This window comes from Vittaforma corneae (assembly GCF_000231115.1).
Source record: "Vittaforma corneae ATCC 50505 unplaced genomic scaffold supercont1.13, whole genome shotgun sequence".
Classification (NCBI taxonomy): domain Eukaryota; kingdom Fungi; phylum Microsporidia; family Nosematidae; genus Vittaforma; species Vittaforma corneae.
In genome coordinates, this window is record NW_006889846.1 from 16353 (window position 1) to 33380 (window position 17028).

General features: G+C 36.1%; 13 protein-coding genes across 13 annotated transcripts; 4 read left to right on the forward strand and 9 right to left on the reverse strand.

Annotated features, from left to right (window-relative positions):
• Positions 1 to 206: 206 nt before the first annotated feature.
• On the reverse strand, positions 207 to 2033 carry VICG_01395 (uncharacterized protein; the record flags this gene model as incomplete). Its single annotated transcript, XM_007604779.1, has 1 exon — positions 207 to 2033. The coding sequence occupies one exon, from the start codon at positions 2031 to 2033 to the stop codon at positions 207 to 209; it is 1827 nt and encodes a 608-aa protein (XP_007604841.1).
• Positions 2034 to 2488: 455 nt separating this feature from the next.
• Positions 2489 to 3331, forward strand: VICG_01396 (uncharacterized protein; the record flags this gene model as incomplete). Its single annotated transcript, XM_007604780.1, has 1 exon — positions 2489 to 3331. One exon carries the CDS (start codon positions 2489 to 2491, stop codon positions 3329 to 3331), a length of 843 nt encoding a protein of 280 aa, XP_007604842.1.
• A 217-nt stretch (positions 3332 to 3548) lies between these two features.
• Positions 3549 to 4016, reverse strand: VICG_01397 (uncharacterized protein; the record flags this gene model as incomplete). Its single annotated transcript, XM_007604781.1, has 1 exon — positions 3549 to 4016. The coding sequence occupies one exon, from the start codon at positions 4014 to 4016 to the stop codon at positions 3549 to 3551; it is 468 nt and encodes a 155-aa protein (XP_007604843.1).
• Positions 4017 to 4217: 201 nt separating this feature from the next.
• VICG_01398 (uncharacterized protein) lies at positions 4218 to 4709 on the reverse strand (the record flags this gene model as incomplete). Its single annotated transcript, XM_007604782.1, has 1 exon — positions 4218 to 4709. One exon carries the CDS (start codon positions 4707 to 4709, stop codon positions 4218 to 4220), a length of 492 nt encoding a protein of 163 aa, XP_007604844.1.
• Positions 4710 to 5554: 845 nt separating this feature from the next.
• VICG_01399 (uncharacterized protein) lies at positions 5555 to 6694 on the forward strand (the record flags this gene model as incomplete). Its single annotated transcript, XM_007604783.1, has 1 exon — positions 5555 to 6694. The coding sequence occupies one exon, from the start codon at positions 5555 to 5557 to the stop codon at positions 6692 to 6694; it is 1140 nt and encodes a 379-aa protein (XP_007604845.1).
• Positions 6695 to 7135: 441 nt separating this feature from the next.
• On the reverse strand, positions 7136 to 7447 carry VICG_01400 (uncharacterized protein; the record flags this gene model as incomplete). Its single annotated transcript, XM_007604784.1, has 1 exon — positions 7136 to 7447. The coding sequence occupies one exon, from the start codon at positions 7445 to 7447 to the stop codon at positions 7136 to 7138; it is 312 nt and encodes a 103-aa protein (XP_007604846.1).
• Positions 7448 to 7670: 223 nt separating this feature from the next.
• On the reverse strand, positions 7671 to 9404 carry VICG_01401 (uncharacterized protein; the record flags this gene model as incomplete). Its single annotated transcript, XM_007604785.1, has 1 exon — positions 7671 to 9404. The coding sequence occupies one exon, from the start codon at positions 9402 to 9404 to the stop codon at positions 7671 to 7673; it is 1734 nt and encodes a 577-aa protein (XP_007604847.1).
• A 937-nt stretch (positions 9405 to 10341) lies between these two features.
• Positions 10342 to 11349, reverse strand: VICG_01402 (uncharacterized protein; the record flags this gene model as incomplete). Its single annotated transcript, XM_007604786.1, has 1 exon — positions 10342 to 11349. One exon carries the CDS (start codon positions 11347 to 11349, stop codon positions 10342 to 10344), a length of 1008 nt encoding a protein of 335 aa, XP_007604848.1.
• A 249-nt stretch (positions 11350 to 11598) lies between these two features.
• Positions 11599 to 12393, reverse strand: VICG_01403 (uncharacterized protein; the record flags this gene model as incomplete). Its single annotated transcript, XM_007604787.1, has 1 exon — positions 11599 to 12393. The coding sequence occupies one exon, from the start codon at positions 12391 to 12393 to the stop codon at positions 11599 to 11601; it is 795 nt and encodes a 264-aa protein (XP_007604849.1).
• Positions 12394 to 12550: 157 nt separating this feature from the next.
• On the forward strand, positions 12551 to 13345 carry VICG_01404 (uncharacterized protein; the record flags this gene model as incomplete). The annotated part of the gene is made up of 1 exon (XM_007604788.1): positions 12551 to 13345. One exon carries the CDS (start codon positions 12551 to 12553, stop codon positions 13343 to 13345), a length of 795 nt encoding a protein of 264 aa, XP_007604850.1.
• A 455-nt stretch (positions 13346 to 13800) lies between these two features.
• On the forward strand, positions 13801 to 15312 carry VICG_01405 (23S rRNA (uridine(2552)-2'-O-)-methyltransferase; the record flags this gene model as incomplete). Its single annotated transcript, XM_007604789.1, has 1 exon — positions 13801 to 15312. The coding sequence occupies one exon, from the start codon at positions 13801 to 13803 to the stop codon at positions 15310 to 15312; it is 1512 nt and encodes a 503-aa protein (XP_007604851.1).
• A 242-nt stretch (positions 15313 to 15554) lies between these two features.
• On the reverse strand, positions 15555 to 16016 carry VICG_01406 (uncharacterized protein; the record flags this gene model as incomplete). The annotated part of the gene is made up of 1 exon (XM_007604790.1): positions 15555 to 16016. One exon carries the CDS (start codon positions 16014 to 16016, stop codon positions 15555 to 15557), a length of 462 nt encoding a protein of 153 aa, XP_007604852.1.
• An 89-nt stretch (positions 16017 to 16105) lies between these two features.
• VICG_01407 (uncharacterized protein) lies at positions 16106 to 16975 on the reverse strand (the record flags this gene model as incomplete). The annotated part of the gene is made up of 1 exon (XM_007604791.1): positions 16106 to 16975. One exon carries the CDS (start codon positions 16973 to 16975, stop codon positions 16106 to 16108), a length of 870 nt encoding a protein of 289 aa, XP_007604853.1.
• Between the last annotated feature and the right edge of the window lie 53 nt (positions 16976 to 17028).

Consider the following 17028-nt stretch of genomic DNA (forward strand, 5'->3'; position numbering starts at 1 on the left):
GCAACAATGACGATATATTTGAGTGTTGATATCCAACAGATTAGGGTTTCAAAGCCTGGACATTTGAAGTAATGTGAAGAACTTTGAACTCAGAAATAAGCTAAGAAAAGTATAATCAACCAGCCTCTAATAAGCTCATATAAAATTAAATGAACAGACAGTCCAATCAGACCAGTTTTCTAATACGCTTTAATATTAAATTTCAATCATAGTTTTTGTATTATATCCTCCTCAGATAGTACTTTTGGCAATCTATTATCTTTTGAATCCCTCCACTCTCGGAGAAGATTTCCTGCTCGCTTGAAAAACTCGTTTGGCTTGAGTTTTTCAAATTCTTCATGGGTTATCATGTCTCTTGCCTTGGCATGGCAAAGAAATTCAGAAAAATTCCTTGTAGAGCAAGGAAAATCTATGGATAGTATGGACATTTCTTCTTTTACATCAAAAAGTGCTTCAGCTGGTGAAATAGCCTTTGGGACAAGCTTATTTAGCAAAACATTTAGGAATTTTTGATAAATTTTATGGTTTGTGATCATTTCAATGAAGTAAGCTTTGAGAAATTTACGATTATTAAACTTATCAATATCCTTGAAAATTTTATCTCCAACCTCCAATAAATCATCAGGATCAGAAATGCTGTCTAAGCAATCACCAATATCCATAATGTATTCTCTCAAAACGTCATCATCACTCTTCAGTTTTTCAACCTTTTTAGATTCTTCAACTACAAGAGATGCAAATGAGTTTGATCTCTGAAGGATAGGAGACGGAGTTGACTTTAGGGCATTTATAAGATTTACATTGGCAGAAAATGTCTTATCAATCTCAACCTCCAATCGTAAATCTCCGCACTTTGAATGTGATTTGAGATAGTCGAGGATTTTCTTCAAGGTTTCACGTCGATTATTAGCTAAAAGTTTGTGGCCAAGGGAACCAAATACGTGGCACAGCATGACTACGTTCTCTGGTGTAAATGTCGATGTCAGCTTATCAATGATAACAGTAACGTTGTGAACTCCTGTTATATTATTGATATATAGTGCAATCACAAAATTCACCGTTCCCAAGGCATGCAGACGTCTTTTTGATTTTTCTGCAAAGCATTCCTCAATCTTCTCATCAATATCACTTGTACTGTTCGTTGACAAAATTGACTCATCAACCTGCGCAAACCAATTATGCTGACTTTCAAATTTCTTGAATGCTAAAGACAGAAGGGTTCCAAAGAAGCAACTTTGCTTGCAATTCTTAATCTTCTTCTCCTCATCACACAGCCATGTTTTGTAGAGCTCACCAATGATTTTAATATAAACGTTGAAAAAAACTTCCTCTGATATTACCTTTTCAAATACAAAAGCTGCTATTTCCTTCATTTCTTCAATTTTCTCGATCTGAATCTTGAATAGATTTTCTACTACTGAACCGACATTGCTTTTTGTTACCCTGTTAAACTCTACTCTGACTTTTTCAATTGGGGAGTCAACTTTTGACTTTAAATTTTTAATTTTTTCAAGATAGATGTCCTCACCTTTTGCAAAGTAAAATTTGATATCAACAGGTGTTCTTTCATTGATCTTCAGTATTGAATTAATTTTATCATTCAGTGCGTCAATGTCCAAGGGTGGGAACTGTTTCAATAGTCTTTCGATCTGCATGAACTTAACAAATTCAGATAGCTGGCCATTTTCTTCTGAATCGCAATCAAATATATTAACATCATTGCTGTCCTTCAGGCTTAGCTCACTGAGCATGGACTTGAGATCGCTCATTTGGCATGTAGAATTATGTCCTTCACCCTTCTTACCTGTGATTGACTCTAAAAACTCATGCGTAGAGAGATCCGAAATACTGTTTTCATTGTTAAAAAAGACAGATGGCATAGAACTTGTGGAGAATTCTTCTATTGTTTGTTGTGGAGGAGCACTCATGACTCTATCCATTTTAAAACCGCCAGTTTCATCACGGGGGCGATTGTCTTGTTTGGCTTTTTCAGCTTTGTGGTTTAAAACCATGGGGTTCAACTTTGTTCTCATTTTTGAACAAGTACTGGAAATTTTGTAAGAAAATTTTTGAAGATAGAGATAGTATGCAAAAGAAGCAAAGGCGCTTTGCATATAATTTAATTGCGGAAATAACACGAATCCTGCACTTGCTTTATCATTTATAAGCCATGCTGTTGGGGCTAAAACAGCTTCTAAATTCTAATTTGCCCAAAGCATTTCTTTGTGTGAAGGGAACCAAATAAGCATGCGATTCAAACACTAACCATTTATACTTTGACAAAATAGATTGATAAGCATACTAGTTTATTTTGGCCAAAAAGCTGTCTGTACATAGCATTTTAATTAAAAACTTTTAATAAACTTCACATTAAAGCTTCAGAGATTAGAAATGGGATGCTATAACATTACGTCTATCTATCTCGATAACTATCTGGCTGTATCGTTCTTTATAATTTATCTTCTTGGTCGTTTCAAAATTTTATCCCATGTTCACAAAGATCATTCCAACATCTTTGTTAACCAAATCTGACTTAGAAAAAGCAAAGGAGTTCCACAGAAGACGAAACTTATATAACAAATACACACTAGAACAGTTGGAGGATTGGACAAAGATAGACCTGTACGAGGCTTTGGATCTTGATTGCTACAGAGACAAGGATATTCCAGAAACTATTCTGCAGTATGCCGTTAAGAAGAAGTCTGCTACATATCATCCTACAAACAATAAGGGAAGGCAAGCAGCATTCTTCATTGTAAAGAGAGCTGAGGTTATTCTGTCAAGTCCAAAATATAGAAAAGTGTACGATTCTTGTTTTCTTGATGAGTCCATACCGGAAGATAGAGAATACAACCATGATGAGTTTTTTGACATTTTTTCTCGAGTATTCGATAGAAATGCAATGTTCAGCGAGGCAAAGCCAGCCCCAGGTCTTAAAGATGATCCTGAAGTATTTTACAAGTTCTGGCTGAATTTTAAAACAACACGAGTCTATGATGATCCAACAGATGTGTTTGACGTTAGTGGATCAATGAGACGACACAATGCCGATAAGAATAGAGATATAATGCAGCAGAAGAAACTTAGAGATCTGCAGAGGATTCAAGAGCTGGTAAAATTAGCCATTAAAAGAGATCCGAGAATTAAGAAAAAGTCAAATGGCACTTCCCCATGGGACGATTCGCAGCTAAAGAGTCTAAGGAGATTTGATAATCTTTTTGGAAAGACATCTAACAAATTCGATGTGATTGCTAAGAAACTCAATGAGCTGTTCCTTACTAAGCGATCACCACAGGAAATTAAAAGTAAACTAGATGAATTGAAGAGGTAGAACTCCGAACAATGGCATTTAGGTTTAGTATAAAATTTTCGACATATTTGCATGTTGATTAAGCTTAATACAAAAGCAAACTGAGCATCTCTCCATATTCAAAAACTAAAAAAACCAATAATGTTAGATAGCATGGAGTAAACGAAATAGCTGATTGCCCTGCTAGACTGCAACTGAACAAACAAGCGTTTATTAATAGATAGCATACCATTATTACTTAGTGTTTGCATCCAAACATCTCCTTTAGATTGCTTGTGGTTTTTAGAACCAGTTTCTTGAATTCCTCACAGCTCATGCTTAGTTTGTACTCTCCAATCTCTGCAAATGTCTTGTCAACAATGTTTTGAATTTTCCAGTCGTCTAATATACCTTTATTTAGTATTTTAATCATTTCAAAGAGATCCTTAGTTGATACCAGTCCATCATTATCCAAGTCATAGATTCCAAATATGAATTCCAACTTTTCATCGATGCCCTTACTGTTTACGAAATGGTAAAGTGTGCGTATCATCTCTTTTGTATTAAGCTTTTCATCTTTTGTGAACTTTTTAATTAAGATTACAGAAAGCGGATTGTTTTTAATTTCAGGAATCCCAAATATGTCTCTTTTACCCATTCTTTCTATCTTTCTATCAAGCTCGATTTCTTCTTCTTGTCTGCTACTTCGGTTAGCTGTCACTGTCATTTTATCCCCTTTATTTAGATATTCGTTAAATTAATAGCAAGGCAGTGCAGAGGCTCCTTTTCACCGACTTCATGCGCTGCACAGAACTCCATCGTATATAGCAGCATACCTATATAGCCGACAGGAATGCCAATAAATACCAATAGTTTAATCCAAACTTGTACTTCTCGATAAAAATTACAAAGTTTATTCAAGCCAATATTATATAGTACTAAAAAATGCATCAATGCATCCATTTGCATCTTTAATCATCCCATCATTCTTTTCTATAGCATCCTCAATGATGCTCCTTGCCTTTTGCAATTTTGAGAATATCAAGGGCATTGAGGAGTTTGAATCACTCATTGTTTTTAAATCCCAGTTTATTGAGTCAACCTGTGGGATGGATAACGTTTCAAGAGCATCCTTGTTTCTTTTCAGCGCTGTAAATGCATTATTTACGATGTCAAAGTAGTCCTGGCTGAATCTTTTGACTAGTTCCTTTCTTCTAAAACATAAATCTAAAAATGTCTCATTAAGTTTGTCTGTAGTAGAAACAAGAGAGGATTCAAGCGGAGAATTCTTCTTTGTTGTATTTTTCTCCAAGAGAATTGCCAGATTATTCAGAAATTTGTGTGTTTCCTTGTCTTTTGGTGGGCTTGCCCTTTTTATTTGGTTTATAATGTGAGGAACGTCAAAGGTCTGTATTTTCATGATGGGGGTAAAGAAAACATGGCTCACAACGTCAAGATGTTTACACATTCCATAAGAACATTTTACAGTGTGAGACAGAACAAGCAACACTTGTCTAGTCTTTCAAGATTTAATGCTAACACCAACTATTCATAAACCACCAGTGTGTTTGTTAGGTTTTGGCCATCCAAATCACACGCTAAATAATTCTATGATGGATAACACCTGTATTTGCTGCATATTTTCGCTGAATTACTCTAGGACGATCAATTTGCATAGTCGATTATTGATCAGTACAACACAAGCTTATTGCCCAATTCAAACCATGATCCGACCATAAAGCTTATTTTATTCTTATCGATGCACAATACCAACCTGGATCTAAGTCCTTGCACCAAAATTGCTGTATATAATGTTGTAGACCTGCTTTTGAACTCCAAGTATGCTAGAGTTTATTGTCGCAGGGCCTGATGTTTTCCGATGCTTCATTGTTTCCAATGTATCTATGGTAGATCTGATAGAATCAATACAAGAAGGACCACATTTAAACATTATCAATTGGTTTAGACAATTTTCAAACCTAATTAGCTCCATATTGTATACTGCTGCTTTTAATGAATTTTTGTAAATTTTTTCAAACCACCATCAATTAGAGAGTATGAAAGAGAAAAATATAACATATAAGAACATGATAATAGAAAGTAGTGAACAAACAAAGCCAAATAAAAAAGATCAAAGTCTGGTCAATTACTTAAATTCCATAGACTTTTCTCTTGTAACTGATGAATCCATTATAGAAAACATCTACAAAGAGATTCTTCCGACCGTTACAGGCCTGCTTAAAGATCCGTTTGCAAGCACAAGTCTTGAAAAGGCTTGTTTCCCTTTCCTCTCCAGCTCAGCTTATTAGTCTTTTAAACTCACTGGAGAAGAATACCGTTCATAAAAAGCTTGGCTCAAGGATCCTAGAAAGAGTATATGAAAGGCTGTTTGAGTGCATGTACAAAGAGAAGCGGATGTTCCGTCTAAAAGATACTGTATGCATATTTTACCGTGGTGACTCGCTGCAAGATTCTTTCAAGAACAGTATTGTCTGTCACAATGCAACATTTGTCGTTAGGAAGGTGTTGATGCTGCTTTCAGGCAAGTGGATTGAAAAACAAAGTGTACAAAAGTATAAAAGGCCTATCTTAAATAATGACAATGAAAGATTCTCAAAGGATATGCTTGAAGAGACGAAAGCAGTCTTTAAGGAGATAATAGCAAAGCAAATAAACTCCAAAAAGTCGGAAGGTTGTATTTCCTACTCAAATGATTTTTTTAATACACTTGGAATATTCCTACAAATTACAAAGAGTCAATCGCTGATAGAATGTCTTATTCAAAATGACTGTGATATTCAAAACAAGGAATTTCTCTATGAAATTGTAGGAGCAATTTCAAACAGAAAGAACCAGAGCCTGATTTATTCAAAAATTAAAGGTAAATGCAAAGACTTAGCATTAGCTGAAAAGTCGTCCTATTTTATGCAATCTTTTTTAAGGAATTCACTGTTCGGAAGGGAGATTTACGAAGAATTTAGCAAGGATGATTTTGAGGGATTTGATTCCAATTCTAATGCCATATTGGCACTTACCGAGTCTTTGCAGAGATGCCTGGACTATGAATTGGTTGATAGCTTGGTTTGCAGATTTTATAAGCCTGCTAATACTCTCTTTGAAGAGTTACTGTTAAGCAAGTATGGATCGATTGATTCAAAATTTGTCTATCTTGTGGTCAACTTTATGCAACTACCCAAACGAAAAGGATACGAGTACTTCTATTCTGTAAACAAAGACTTTATAAGACTATTTCAAAAGGAATGGATTAGGAGCAAGAGCGGAATAGCTCTACTTTCAGGCTTTGTGAGGGGCAGCTGTGATCCAGATGCAAAGAGCCGATTCTTAGAAAAGAATATTGATCTTTTCTGGAGCTGTATAAAATGGAAGGAGGGAAGGAGTTTATAAAGATGGTGTGTAATTTGACCAAAGGACATGCGAGGAAGAAGGCCTTTGAGATCTTAAATAGGATCGACTGCTCATAATTTTACAAAGCTACGTCACAAGGACGCATATTTCTATAAATTAGGAAGAGTGCTACAAGCACCGGCTACTCTCAGTTCATCGATCTTCTGGAATCGAAATTGTGTTCTAAATTGCCATTTCCCTATATGGCATAAAAACAACTTAAGAATGCCAATAGTGCAGGTATTTATCTACGAAATGTATTATAGCCTGCTGAAATAGCTTATAAAGGTCAATCCATTGGATAAATGCACCTGTCTCAAGCATTCTTCTCGGCACAGTTAATTAAAAACTATCTAAAACTTTAATTTTCAGTTATGTTGCATTTATTTTTAATTTGATTTTGGCGTTTTTACACCATTATATTTGTACCAACTGAATTTATTAATTAGATCTCTGTCTCGTAACAAATCTGGTCTTCCTGTCTTCCTTGCTCCTTACCTTGACAATCCTCAAGTGGCATGCACAGCTTATGCAGTGGTTCTCAATGTTGAGGAATGTTGGCACTTCGACATTTTCGTAGACTGTGGCTGCTCTGAAGTCATCCATTGAGGCTGCCTCGACGACAGGCGCATTGGAAGACCTAGATATTGCCTTGTCCTTGGCCACAGTAGCACCGCACTGGTTGCACTGTACATTGCATGTTGCACCTCTATTCTTCTTCTGTCTGCCGTGGTTTTGTCTCTTGACTGGCATTGGAGTAAAAATTTTTTGAAAATGTAAAGTGCACGTAAAAGTATGAACTAGACTTTAACTGTAAGCAAAACTATGTAAAGATATGCACGAACTGTGTCTTTAATGTAATAAAGAGACTTGGCATTAAAGTCCATTACAGATAGAACTAGTTACAGAATATAAACAGATCCAGAGACATTCTATGCTTTGAATGTGATCCAAAGCCTATGCACAAAGCATCTATTCAATACCACCTCTCCTTTTGAATATTCATTTCAACAGCCTTTTTTATGCTTTCAAAGGATATTTCGGCATCTAATTCAATGCCAATTTTACCATGCTCTTGTTCCATGTCTTTTAAGTTGTTGCCGTTCCTCATTAAAATACCCTTATTTGCCATAGATACATAATTTACATTTCCAATAATATTCTCCTCGCCAACGTATTTAAGTATCTCCATTTTAGCCTTACTTAGCATCTCCTTGTTTTTCCTGGGCGTTCTTAAAATCACATTGTTCTCAAGTCCCAGCAGTTTGGTTTCTTTGGAACTGAGAAACTTTACATAAAAATTATACTTTTTCATTATTCGTTGAATAACACAACCATCCACCCCGATGATCTTCTTATGATATTTTCTATCAACACTAAAGCACATTTCATAAGGGAACTCATCCAATAGTTGTCTGTAGCAGCCAATGCATGCATTGGTTGGCCCTTGCATTTTAAAATTGAAGAAAGACTCAGGCTCCTCAAAACCAGACTTAAATGTGTCAATTAAAAGTACTTTTAAGTATGGACAGGCAATTTTATGAATTTTCCCCATTTTCTTTCCACAAATGAAATTGCCCGTTTCAGAATTTACAAGTAGATTTACGGTGCATTTGTGGACAGCTCCGAAGCTTTCAAAAAGTTCATCTACATCTCCAAATAGCATATTATGGCCAGCCTTTGCCATGATAATCTCTATAAAAGCTTTACATATATTCTTCTGGCAGCTATCGATCATACCTAATCCTTTATGTTGATTAACAAGGCTATCACATTCCACGTTAACAAGAATATTTGAATAATACATTTCTTCTATCTCCCTTCTGCAGTTGTTTACATGCTGTCTGCTTTCACCATATATTGCTATGCGTGTCATATTACCTCCCGAAATCTGAACTAATTTACAAGAATAGGTTCTCAAAATTCCGTTATATTTCTTAGAATACAGAATTTTCATTAGAAGGAAATTCACGTGGAGAAAGCTTGTGACTTCCGTCTTGAAGAGTCTGTTGGATATTTTTATATTTTCTAAGTTCAAAACAGACAGACTACCGTTAAATCTTGGCATGCATTGATCGACAGAACGGCAAGCCGTGCTAATACTTTTAATATCTGCTACGATATTATCAGTCAAGGAGCCGCTATTTTCAAAAGTTGATGTATTTCGACATTTAGAGTGGGCATATGAATTTAGACCAACATCTCCACTTTCGCCAGGCTCACTAAAAATTAAATCATAAGTTGTACATATAAATTCAAGCGTCTTTTTAACATCAACGCAATAAAATTCAATAGAAATGTTCAGCGAATCTCTTTTCATTTCAAATGTAAATGTGTTGTGCCCTTTGATCAACTGGGTTTTTACATGATTATACTTCCCATCCAGCCATTCACGGGGTATTTTGATAGATATTCTATTGCTACCGTTTCTTTCTATTTTATCTTTATCAAATATGGAATGCACACCTCTGTGACTCAAAGGAAACATCGTATCAACTTCAGGACCGTTAAGTGAATAAACTGGTTCAGGTCTGCTGTCTTGTTCAAGCATTTCAGGCTCGTTTGTAGTTAATTGCTGGTCTAAAATAATGACTTTATGTTTTATCTGATAAGGATTGTCTTCACTTTTTGGGTCACCGAGCGAGGAATTCTTTGCAGTATTTGAAATAGAAGGGCTGAATGGGTATTTAGAAAATAAGTTATTTTTCATATCTCCTACCCGTAAGTCTTATTTTATTTTAAATCCTCATCATCCTTTCATTTTGTTTCAAAGGCCCTGAATGCATTGGTTAGTTTGAAACTTTAAAAATGTAAAATAAACGTACCAGCCACAGACTGCTAACTAGCATATCTTTACGCATAAAGCATTTTAAGACTGAAATCAAAGGAGTGAAGCAAGCTGGCATATTGCCTTATATCAGGCTTGAAGTATCATGATTGCAGATATATTATTGATAAACTCTAATATTTTTGAGAGTGCTGCAAATTAGCCAAAAGCCGATTAATTACTATAAAATAGCCCTGGCGGAAGATACTCACTTGGATTTGCGATTTTAGTCTTCTTTGTTGGCTTTGTGCTTGCGATTCTAGAAAGATTAGACGAAACTGTGATCGGCACCAGTTTTTAATGGCAACTCATCTTCCAATGCTTGCATCCCTTAATGCACCTTTACTCTGATCTGAGCTTGCTTATTGACTAGTAGCTTCATTATCATTCTAGTTTTTTGAGATTATTAAGTATCTTTACTTGGTTTTCTGATGACGAGCTTGTTCTGACCCTGCTCTCCTTTTTGAAGAGCATAGATTTATTACGTAAAACTAATAAAAGGAATTTAATGTGTCAGACATAACAAATTAGCAAAGTTATTGCCAAAATGGATAAAGAGGTAAGAAGTAGAACTCAAAATGATAGCTTTTCAAATATTCGCTGATAGATCAGTAATGTATAAAAGTTTGAAGACTATCTTGGCAGCAATCGTTTTTAAAAACGGATGCATTTATGAAACGACCATTTCTGGACCGCACCAACATTAATGCAAAGTACAAATAATAATAGGCAGGAAGATGCCATAGGCCTTCTTTGAACACATCACTCGCCAATCAAAAGTATATTCAACAATATTAAACCACTCGTTTAAACTGTATATTTATTTTTTCAATACTAGTGTGTAATACAAAAATATACAAAGAAGAAAACACTGGATTATCCCCGTAGCAGCTGTGATATATGAAATCTTCGCCATGTTACTTTCTAGTCTTTCTGAGTTCTGTGTGGTGACATTATCACTTAGGATTTCCAATATCCCATGTATAATCTCGCACCGTTTATTCAGCAGGTTTGCACGTGTTTTAATATCAAGATACTTAATGCAGGTTTCGTAAAGAGATGAAAAGGCAGAATATTCCCAGACAAACTCGGGTTCACCCAAAATGTTGGAAACAATATTGAGATTGAAGCTAAGCTTGTGTAATTTGCCTGTGACTTTCATTATATCCTCCCTTTTTTTACCTACTTTGCCCTCTTTCTCGACTTCGTCCGGCAGACCCTTGACTGCATCTATCGTATTGTCCACAAGCTCTTCGTAGTAGTCCAGCTTAACGGATTGTGCCATTGCAATACTTAAAACCATCTTCGTGTGTATATTTTCATCCCTCAGGAAAATTTTATCGTTGACAATCTGTGAGTTCTTTGATATTCCATACATGAAGTTTTCAGTTTCAATAGCCTTTCGATCATACGGATTCTCCTGAAAGTGTGAAATGAGCCTAAGAATGTCCTGCTCTTCGCTTTCACTCAGTCCCCACATTACAACTGCTCCGTAGTGGAGGAAGTAGAGATACGCTATTCTCTTTTCTTCAATTTCGAAGCTGATGTAAAGACACTCTTCAAAATACATTTGGACCTTTTTCTCGGTCGATACTTTTTCCTTAAAAAGCTTGCATAGACCCATCAGATTGTAAGACTCCGCAGTGCAGTAGGCGGTGACTCTCTTAAGCTCGCATTCTGGCTCGTCGTGAACAATCGGAGTTGGAGACGTCAATGGCTTTAAATTATAAGCATCTCTAAGCGTTCTGAGTTCGATACGCGAAGCTTTACGCCCACCAGTGTTTCCCTCATCGTTTAACTCGCTTAAAAACACTTTCTGTGAGTTCATACTTGTACTTGACATGGGGTATTTTAATACTCGAATAATCTCCTTTATAAAAATGATAAAAAATCCACTATTGACGAGTAGCTCAAAAGGCCATTTTAAATCAAGATAAGCAAAAGATCGTCATAGTATCACATTCGTCCAATAGATAAGTGATCTTAGCCACTGTGTGGATTAAAATCTCAATGCTTCAACACGTCAAACACAAATAAATCTACAAACATCATACACTTATCAAGTACATTCAATTTATTAAATGCCAGAAAGAATGCCATCAAATATTTTCTTTACAATTGGAGATCTTTTCTTTCCAACTCTTGGTTTTGAGATGGACTCGTGAATATCATCCACAGAAAATCCAACGTTTGCAAGAGAATGCACATATTCATCTATTTTATCCTCTTTCTTAAAGCTTTCAAGCATGTTTTCGACACAGGCCAGAATTTTGTCGACTTTAAATTCATTCAAAACTAGCCTAAGCTGTTTTAATTCCTTGGCCTTCACATACTCCGAAAATAGTTGATCTAAAGTCATGCTCTCTTGCTTGTAAACTTCGCATATTCGTTTGGAATTATCCTGCTCCTCTTTGAGAAGCGCATAAAGATTAGACTTGTTGTTCATCTCGTACTTGGTATCCTCATTTACACCTTTGTCCTTAGCTATTAAAATATTCAATTTATGGCTCTCTTGTTCAAATATTGCACCACACGAATTGCAGGACCTCTTCAAGGCTTTACCAAATAGGAACTTTGTTTCAGGATTTCTGCACTTCGTACAAAGCACAAAGCAGTCTATGAAATCGTAGATTCCATTTTGTATTCTATTTGAATCAAAGCTGCCATTTAAAGCATACTTTTGACCCAATGCACTGGTGCATCCAAAGCTCATCGAAAGAAACTTAAGAATGTGAGCAGGATTTCGAGAGAGGGACTTTGATATTTGTTCTAAATTCTGAATCACAGTTTTGCTTGTCTCGTGAGAAACCACAACTTCTGGCATTTTGTATCGATAAAATGGATCGTTTGAACTTTTGTCAATGGGAATCATTGGGCGAGGGCAAGTGCATGTGGTGAAAGTCCTATTAAGAACAAGTATATATAGTGTGTGGCATTGTGGCAGTAGAGTTTGCATAGGACAATATAACTACAATGCGCCACACCATCTTTCATTTTGATATGCTTTTGAGACTCAATATCTTGACCCCATGAAGGAGCAGATAGAAAAGGATAGGGAAAGTCTGAGAAACCAAAACACCCAAGATTTAGGATTTTCATATATACCTTTACTTCAAGCTCAAAAAACAGCAAAAACCAAGGTAAAGCTAAGTAAGCTCTCAACGCTTAATATTTTAATTTATCTGGAAGAGGGCTTTCAAAAGAGTGACAAACACATGCTAAGCAACATTGAAAGGATCAAAAGGGAAGTGTCACAAAGAACGGATCTTTTCGAAGCTGTTCTAAAATACCTTGAAAACAAAAAAGTACGGGACGATCTCTTCTATTGGACGCCTGGATACAAAATTTCAAATATTTTTTGCTTTATAATGGATATTATTCCAAATTTTATACCATTATACAAGGAGTACTACATTGAGAAAATAGTTTGTAAAAGGGAGTTTTACGATGCTTCTAATTTCGTTAAAGAAAGATTTTCAAACGACTACGAACAGTTTAATTTAATCAACATGGATCTTTCGATGTTTAGAAACTGCATTTCAACACACATTTGGACACATGAGAATGTAGGTCTAGATCAGAGTGAAATCCAAGCACTGGAAAAACTTAATATTCCTTATTTTGTAAATTTTACAGATGATTTAGAAGCCTATATTGTAGTAACAACGAGTTTTGTGGATGTTACCATAGGAAATCATAGCTTTACTGTTAGACTGGATGCACTTATTGGTCTACTTGTCAGGAACGAAAAATACAGAAATTTTTGGGACGAACATGGCATTTCATATGAAACATTTAATCAAAAGGCAGATGTCATACTATAATAGCATAGATATCTACAACAGTAGAACAACAAATAGACAAAATGTCCTGGTATCTATAGTGGCTTTAATACTGTTTTGAGATGTGTTTGTTCTCCACTTCCATGTAATTTCACACACATTGCTGCACTGATTGGTTAGTGTCACCAAATAAAATTAGAAAGTAAATTAAGGGGTAATGGAAAGTGAGCAGCAGGGACAGAGCGGAAGATCAATCAGGAGGTGTTTTCTGGTATTTTGCTTCACAGCAGGGTTATACGTTATCATAGGGCTAATTAAAATACGCACCTTCGGCGAAAGATTATTTGTAAGAAACAACATAAAAAGTAAAAATCATAAATAGATATCCTAGTAAAATTATAACTAGAACGACAAACATTTGTAAGCAATATTGAATCGTGAGCACCGCAGAAAGCGCACGTTTTTCTTTCTTTTGAATTGTAAAATTTTTGTGTCCCATGGCCGTTAGAAAACAGAGACTTGATAAGTATTATAATTTAGCCAAGGAAAAAGGATACAGAGCCAGATCAGCATTTAAGCTTCTCGAATTAAATAGAAAGTACAATTTTCTGTCGAACACCAACATTGCAGTTGACTTGTGTGCAGCTCCGGGCGGCTGGATGCAAATTCTTGCACAGGAAATGCCATCACCGAGAAAAATTATTGGGATTGATCTAGATCCAATCAAGCCTCTTGGCTCTGATACTATTTCATTTGTTGGTGACATTACTACAGCAGACTGTCGACGGACCCTCATAAGATACTTGGAAGGCCACCAGGTGGATATATTCGTGCATGATGGAGCACCAAGTTTTGGATCTTCGAAGGACAGGGACATCTTCATCCAGAACGACCTTGTTCTTCATGCTCTTAAGCTTGCGACTGAGTTCCTCAAGGAAGGTGGTGCCTTTGTGACGAAGATTTTCAGGTCTGAAAACTTCTTCAAAATCACAAAGGTACTTGAAGAGCTATTTGTGCAAGTTGATATAACAAAACCCATGAGTTCAAGAAGTGAATCTGCAGAGATATTTGCTGTCTGCAGAAGGTTTAGAAACCCCGAAGCGATTGATCCGAGTATTTTTAATTCCGAGGTATTGTTCTATGATGAGACAGTGGACAAGGAAAAGAACAAAAGAATGCTTTTGAGCGATTTTATTAAGGACAAAAGCAATAAGATACTTAAGGAATGCACAAATGTCATTGTCGATTTTGACTGCGATCTAATTACGGAAGAGTACCGGGAGATGTTCAAGGATATTAAGCTGCTTCATGATACTGATCTAAAGAAAATTTCCAAATTGAAGGCCAAGATTGTAAAAGGTGTCGGAAGCGGGACATACGACATTCCAATTCTGAGCGAGTTAGTAATTGCCGATGAAAAAAACAACACACAAGATAGAGTATTGACAGATGCTGAAAAGATCGATGAAATCAATAAGAAGCTGGAGGAAAATAGAAAAGCCAAGAAATTAAAGTCGTTATCATTGATTACTACAGCAAGAGACGGATTCTTCAATGACAGAATATTTGAAGGGTTTGATTCATCTGAGGGCTCTGTTGAGGAAATTGCAGATAAACAAGTTGAGGGGGAGATTTTAGTGGAGTCCTCATGTTCTGATTCCATGGAATTTACAGAATCTGAGCTCCAGTGTGCAATAATGATGAAAAACATGGGTGATAAGTTTATTGAGACCACGGTTGATAAAAATATTATTGATTCTGATGATATTGTCTTGCCGTGTGAACAAAGGCCATGCAAGTTCGACGAGTTCAACCAGGTTCCCAAGAAAGTGAGAGAATATGTCAATAGAAAACGTGCACGAGCTCTGAGACGCGCAAAAAAAGCAATGGATGAAATTGAGGTTGAAGACGAGGAAGAGGAGGCTGTAATTTATAAAAAAGTATTTAAAAACATGTGTAAAAAAGCAGAGGAATCGGCTGAGACTACTTTTCCCGAAAAAACAGGGTAGGATTATTGCGCCAAAGGGCAAGGGCAAGATAAAATGCCTTGATTCGAGGATGAAGCATGATTTGAAGATTAGCAAGCAAAGAAAGCGTAAGTGAATGCACAGAACATAGAAGTTAAAACGTATTGTCATTACATAGTTCTTTTACTCTATGCGCTTAATATTAGTAAATTTTTAGCCAACTTATTCATTAACATTTTAATATAAAGCATGGTCAGACCTTTGGAATTGTTGAATATATTTATTTACTCAGCGCCCGATAAAATCAACATTCCCAGTACTAGAGCTAATAATCCTATCAATTCTCCAAAAATTAGTAATAGAAAATAACTCGATGTAAATTTCTTCTGTTTAGCCCTTGCCACAGCTGCATCTTTTGCTATTCCACCCATTGTATATCCGCAGAATCCACATGCTAGCCCTTGGATGGCTGCACCCCCAAAGCACTTGACAGCACCTAGAAGTGTTACGGGCGACTTTGTGATCATGTAAAAGAACAAGAGCAGAGAGTATATTGCAGGTGCTGATGTGAAGGCCATCGGCATAATTGAGAAGGTTAGGTCTAGGTCTATGTCGACTGTTTTGCATATTCCTTCAGTTGCCAATCCTACCCCCATTCCAACACCAACCAAAGGCGGAAGAACCGTCAATAAAATAGTTATCGAGTTTATGATTGTGACCAGTGTTTCTTCATTTCCAATTTCCATCGAGTTGTTGTATTTTGTTAATTAGATTTAAAACAAAACCTAAAACAGAAATAAAAACAAAATTTTAATCCAGTTTTAATTTAAGACTTTTAAATTATTTCATCTAATCTTCGGTAAGCTAAATGAGAAAAAGCAATCACGAAACAAACAATATAAATAAGACCGCATGCTATATTTGCTAGATGCAAATGGCTTGCATAGGTAAAGTACACCGGCGACAGCAGGTCGAAAAACGTATTAGATCGCAAGTAAAATAAGATAAATGATAGCATTAAAGCCACTATCACCACAGTTCTAAGAATAAATGATTTTTTTGACACGCCGTGTCTTTCATTATAAACTATATGGAAAAATAAGGTAAGTGTAGATGTCATAATCACGAACATATTCATGAGAATCCACTCCATTGATTGAAGCCTAACAAAATATTCAAATAGTTTAAAATTGGATTCTGCTTTGGCAGCAAAATTTGAACGGCTCATAAATAGTGCAGTCAAATATCCGTCACTCATGGCCAGTGACACTAACGTAAAACACATGTAAAATACATTCAGAATGAAGAACAGGGTGGGCCTCTTTTGAATGCTTTGGTAGCAGAAATACATTATAAGAGCTGTGAAAGTTAATAACGTAAGCGGAAGATAGCCGCCAAAGAGTGGGAATAGGCCATTGTCCAGAATAAAGTTGATCTGAAACGGCATAGCACCAAGTTTGGAAAAGTCATTTCTCAGCATATCATTAATGGTCTCTGATAGGAACATAGATCTTATCTGTTTACTTAAGCTTGAATTGTCATCTGTCGGGGTCACCACACTGATTTTAAGATAATCGCCAGCTTGGTTTAGTACTTGGAGTCTTTGATCATATCTGCAAGCAAAACCAGGCGAAAAATACTTTTCTATAACATCGTACCAGCCTCGTGGACTATTTATGGCCGCTCCATCCGGTATACTCTCCATCGTTCTGGGCAAGTGAATAAAATAAGCTTTGAAAAAATGTGTTCGGCCATCAA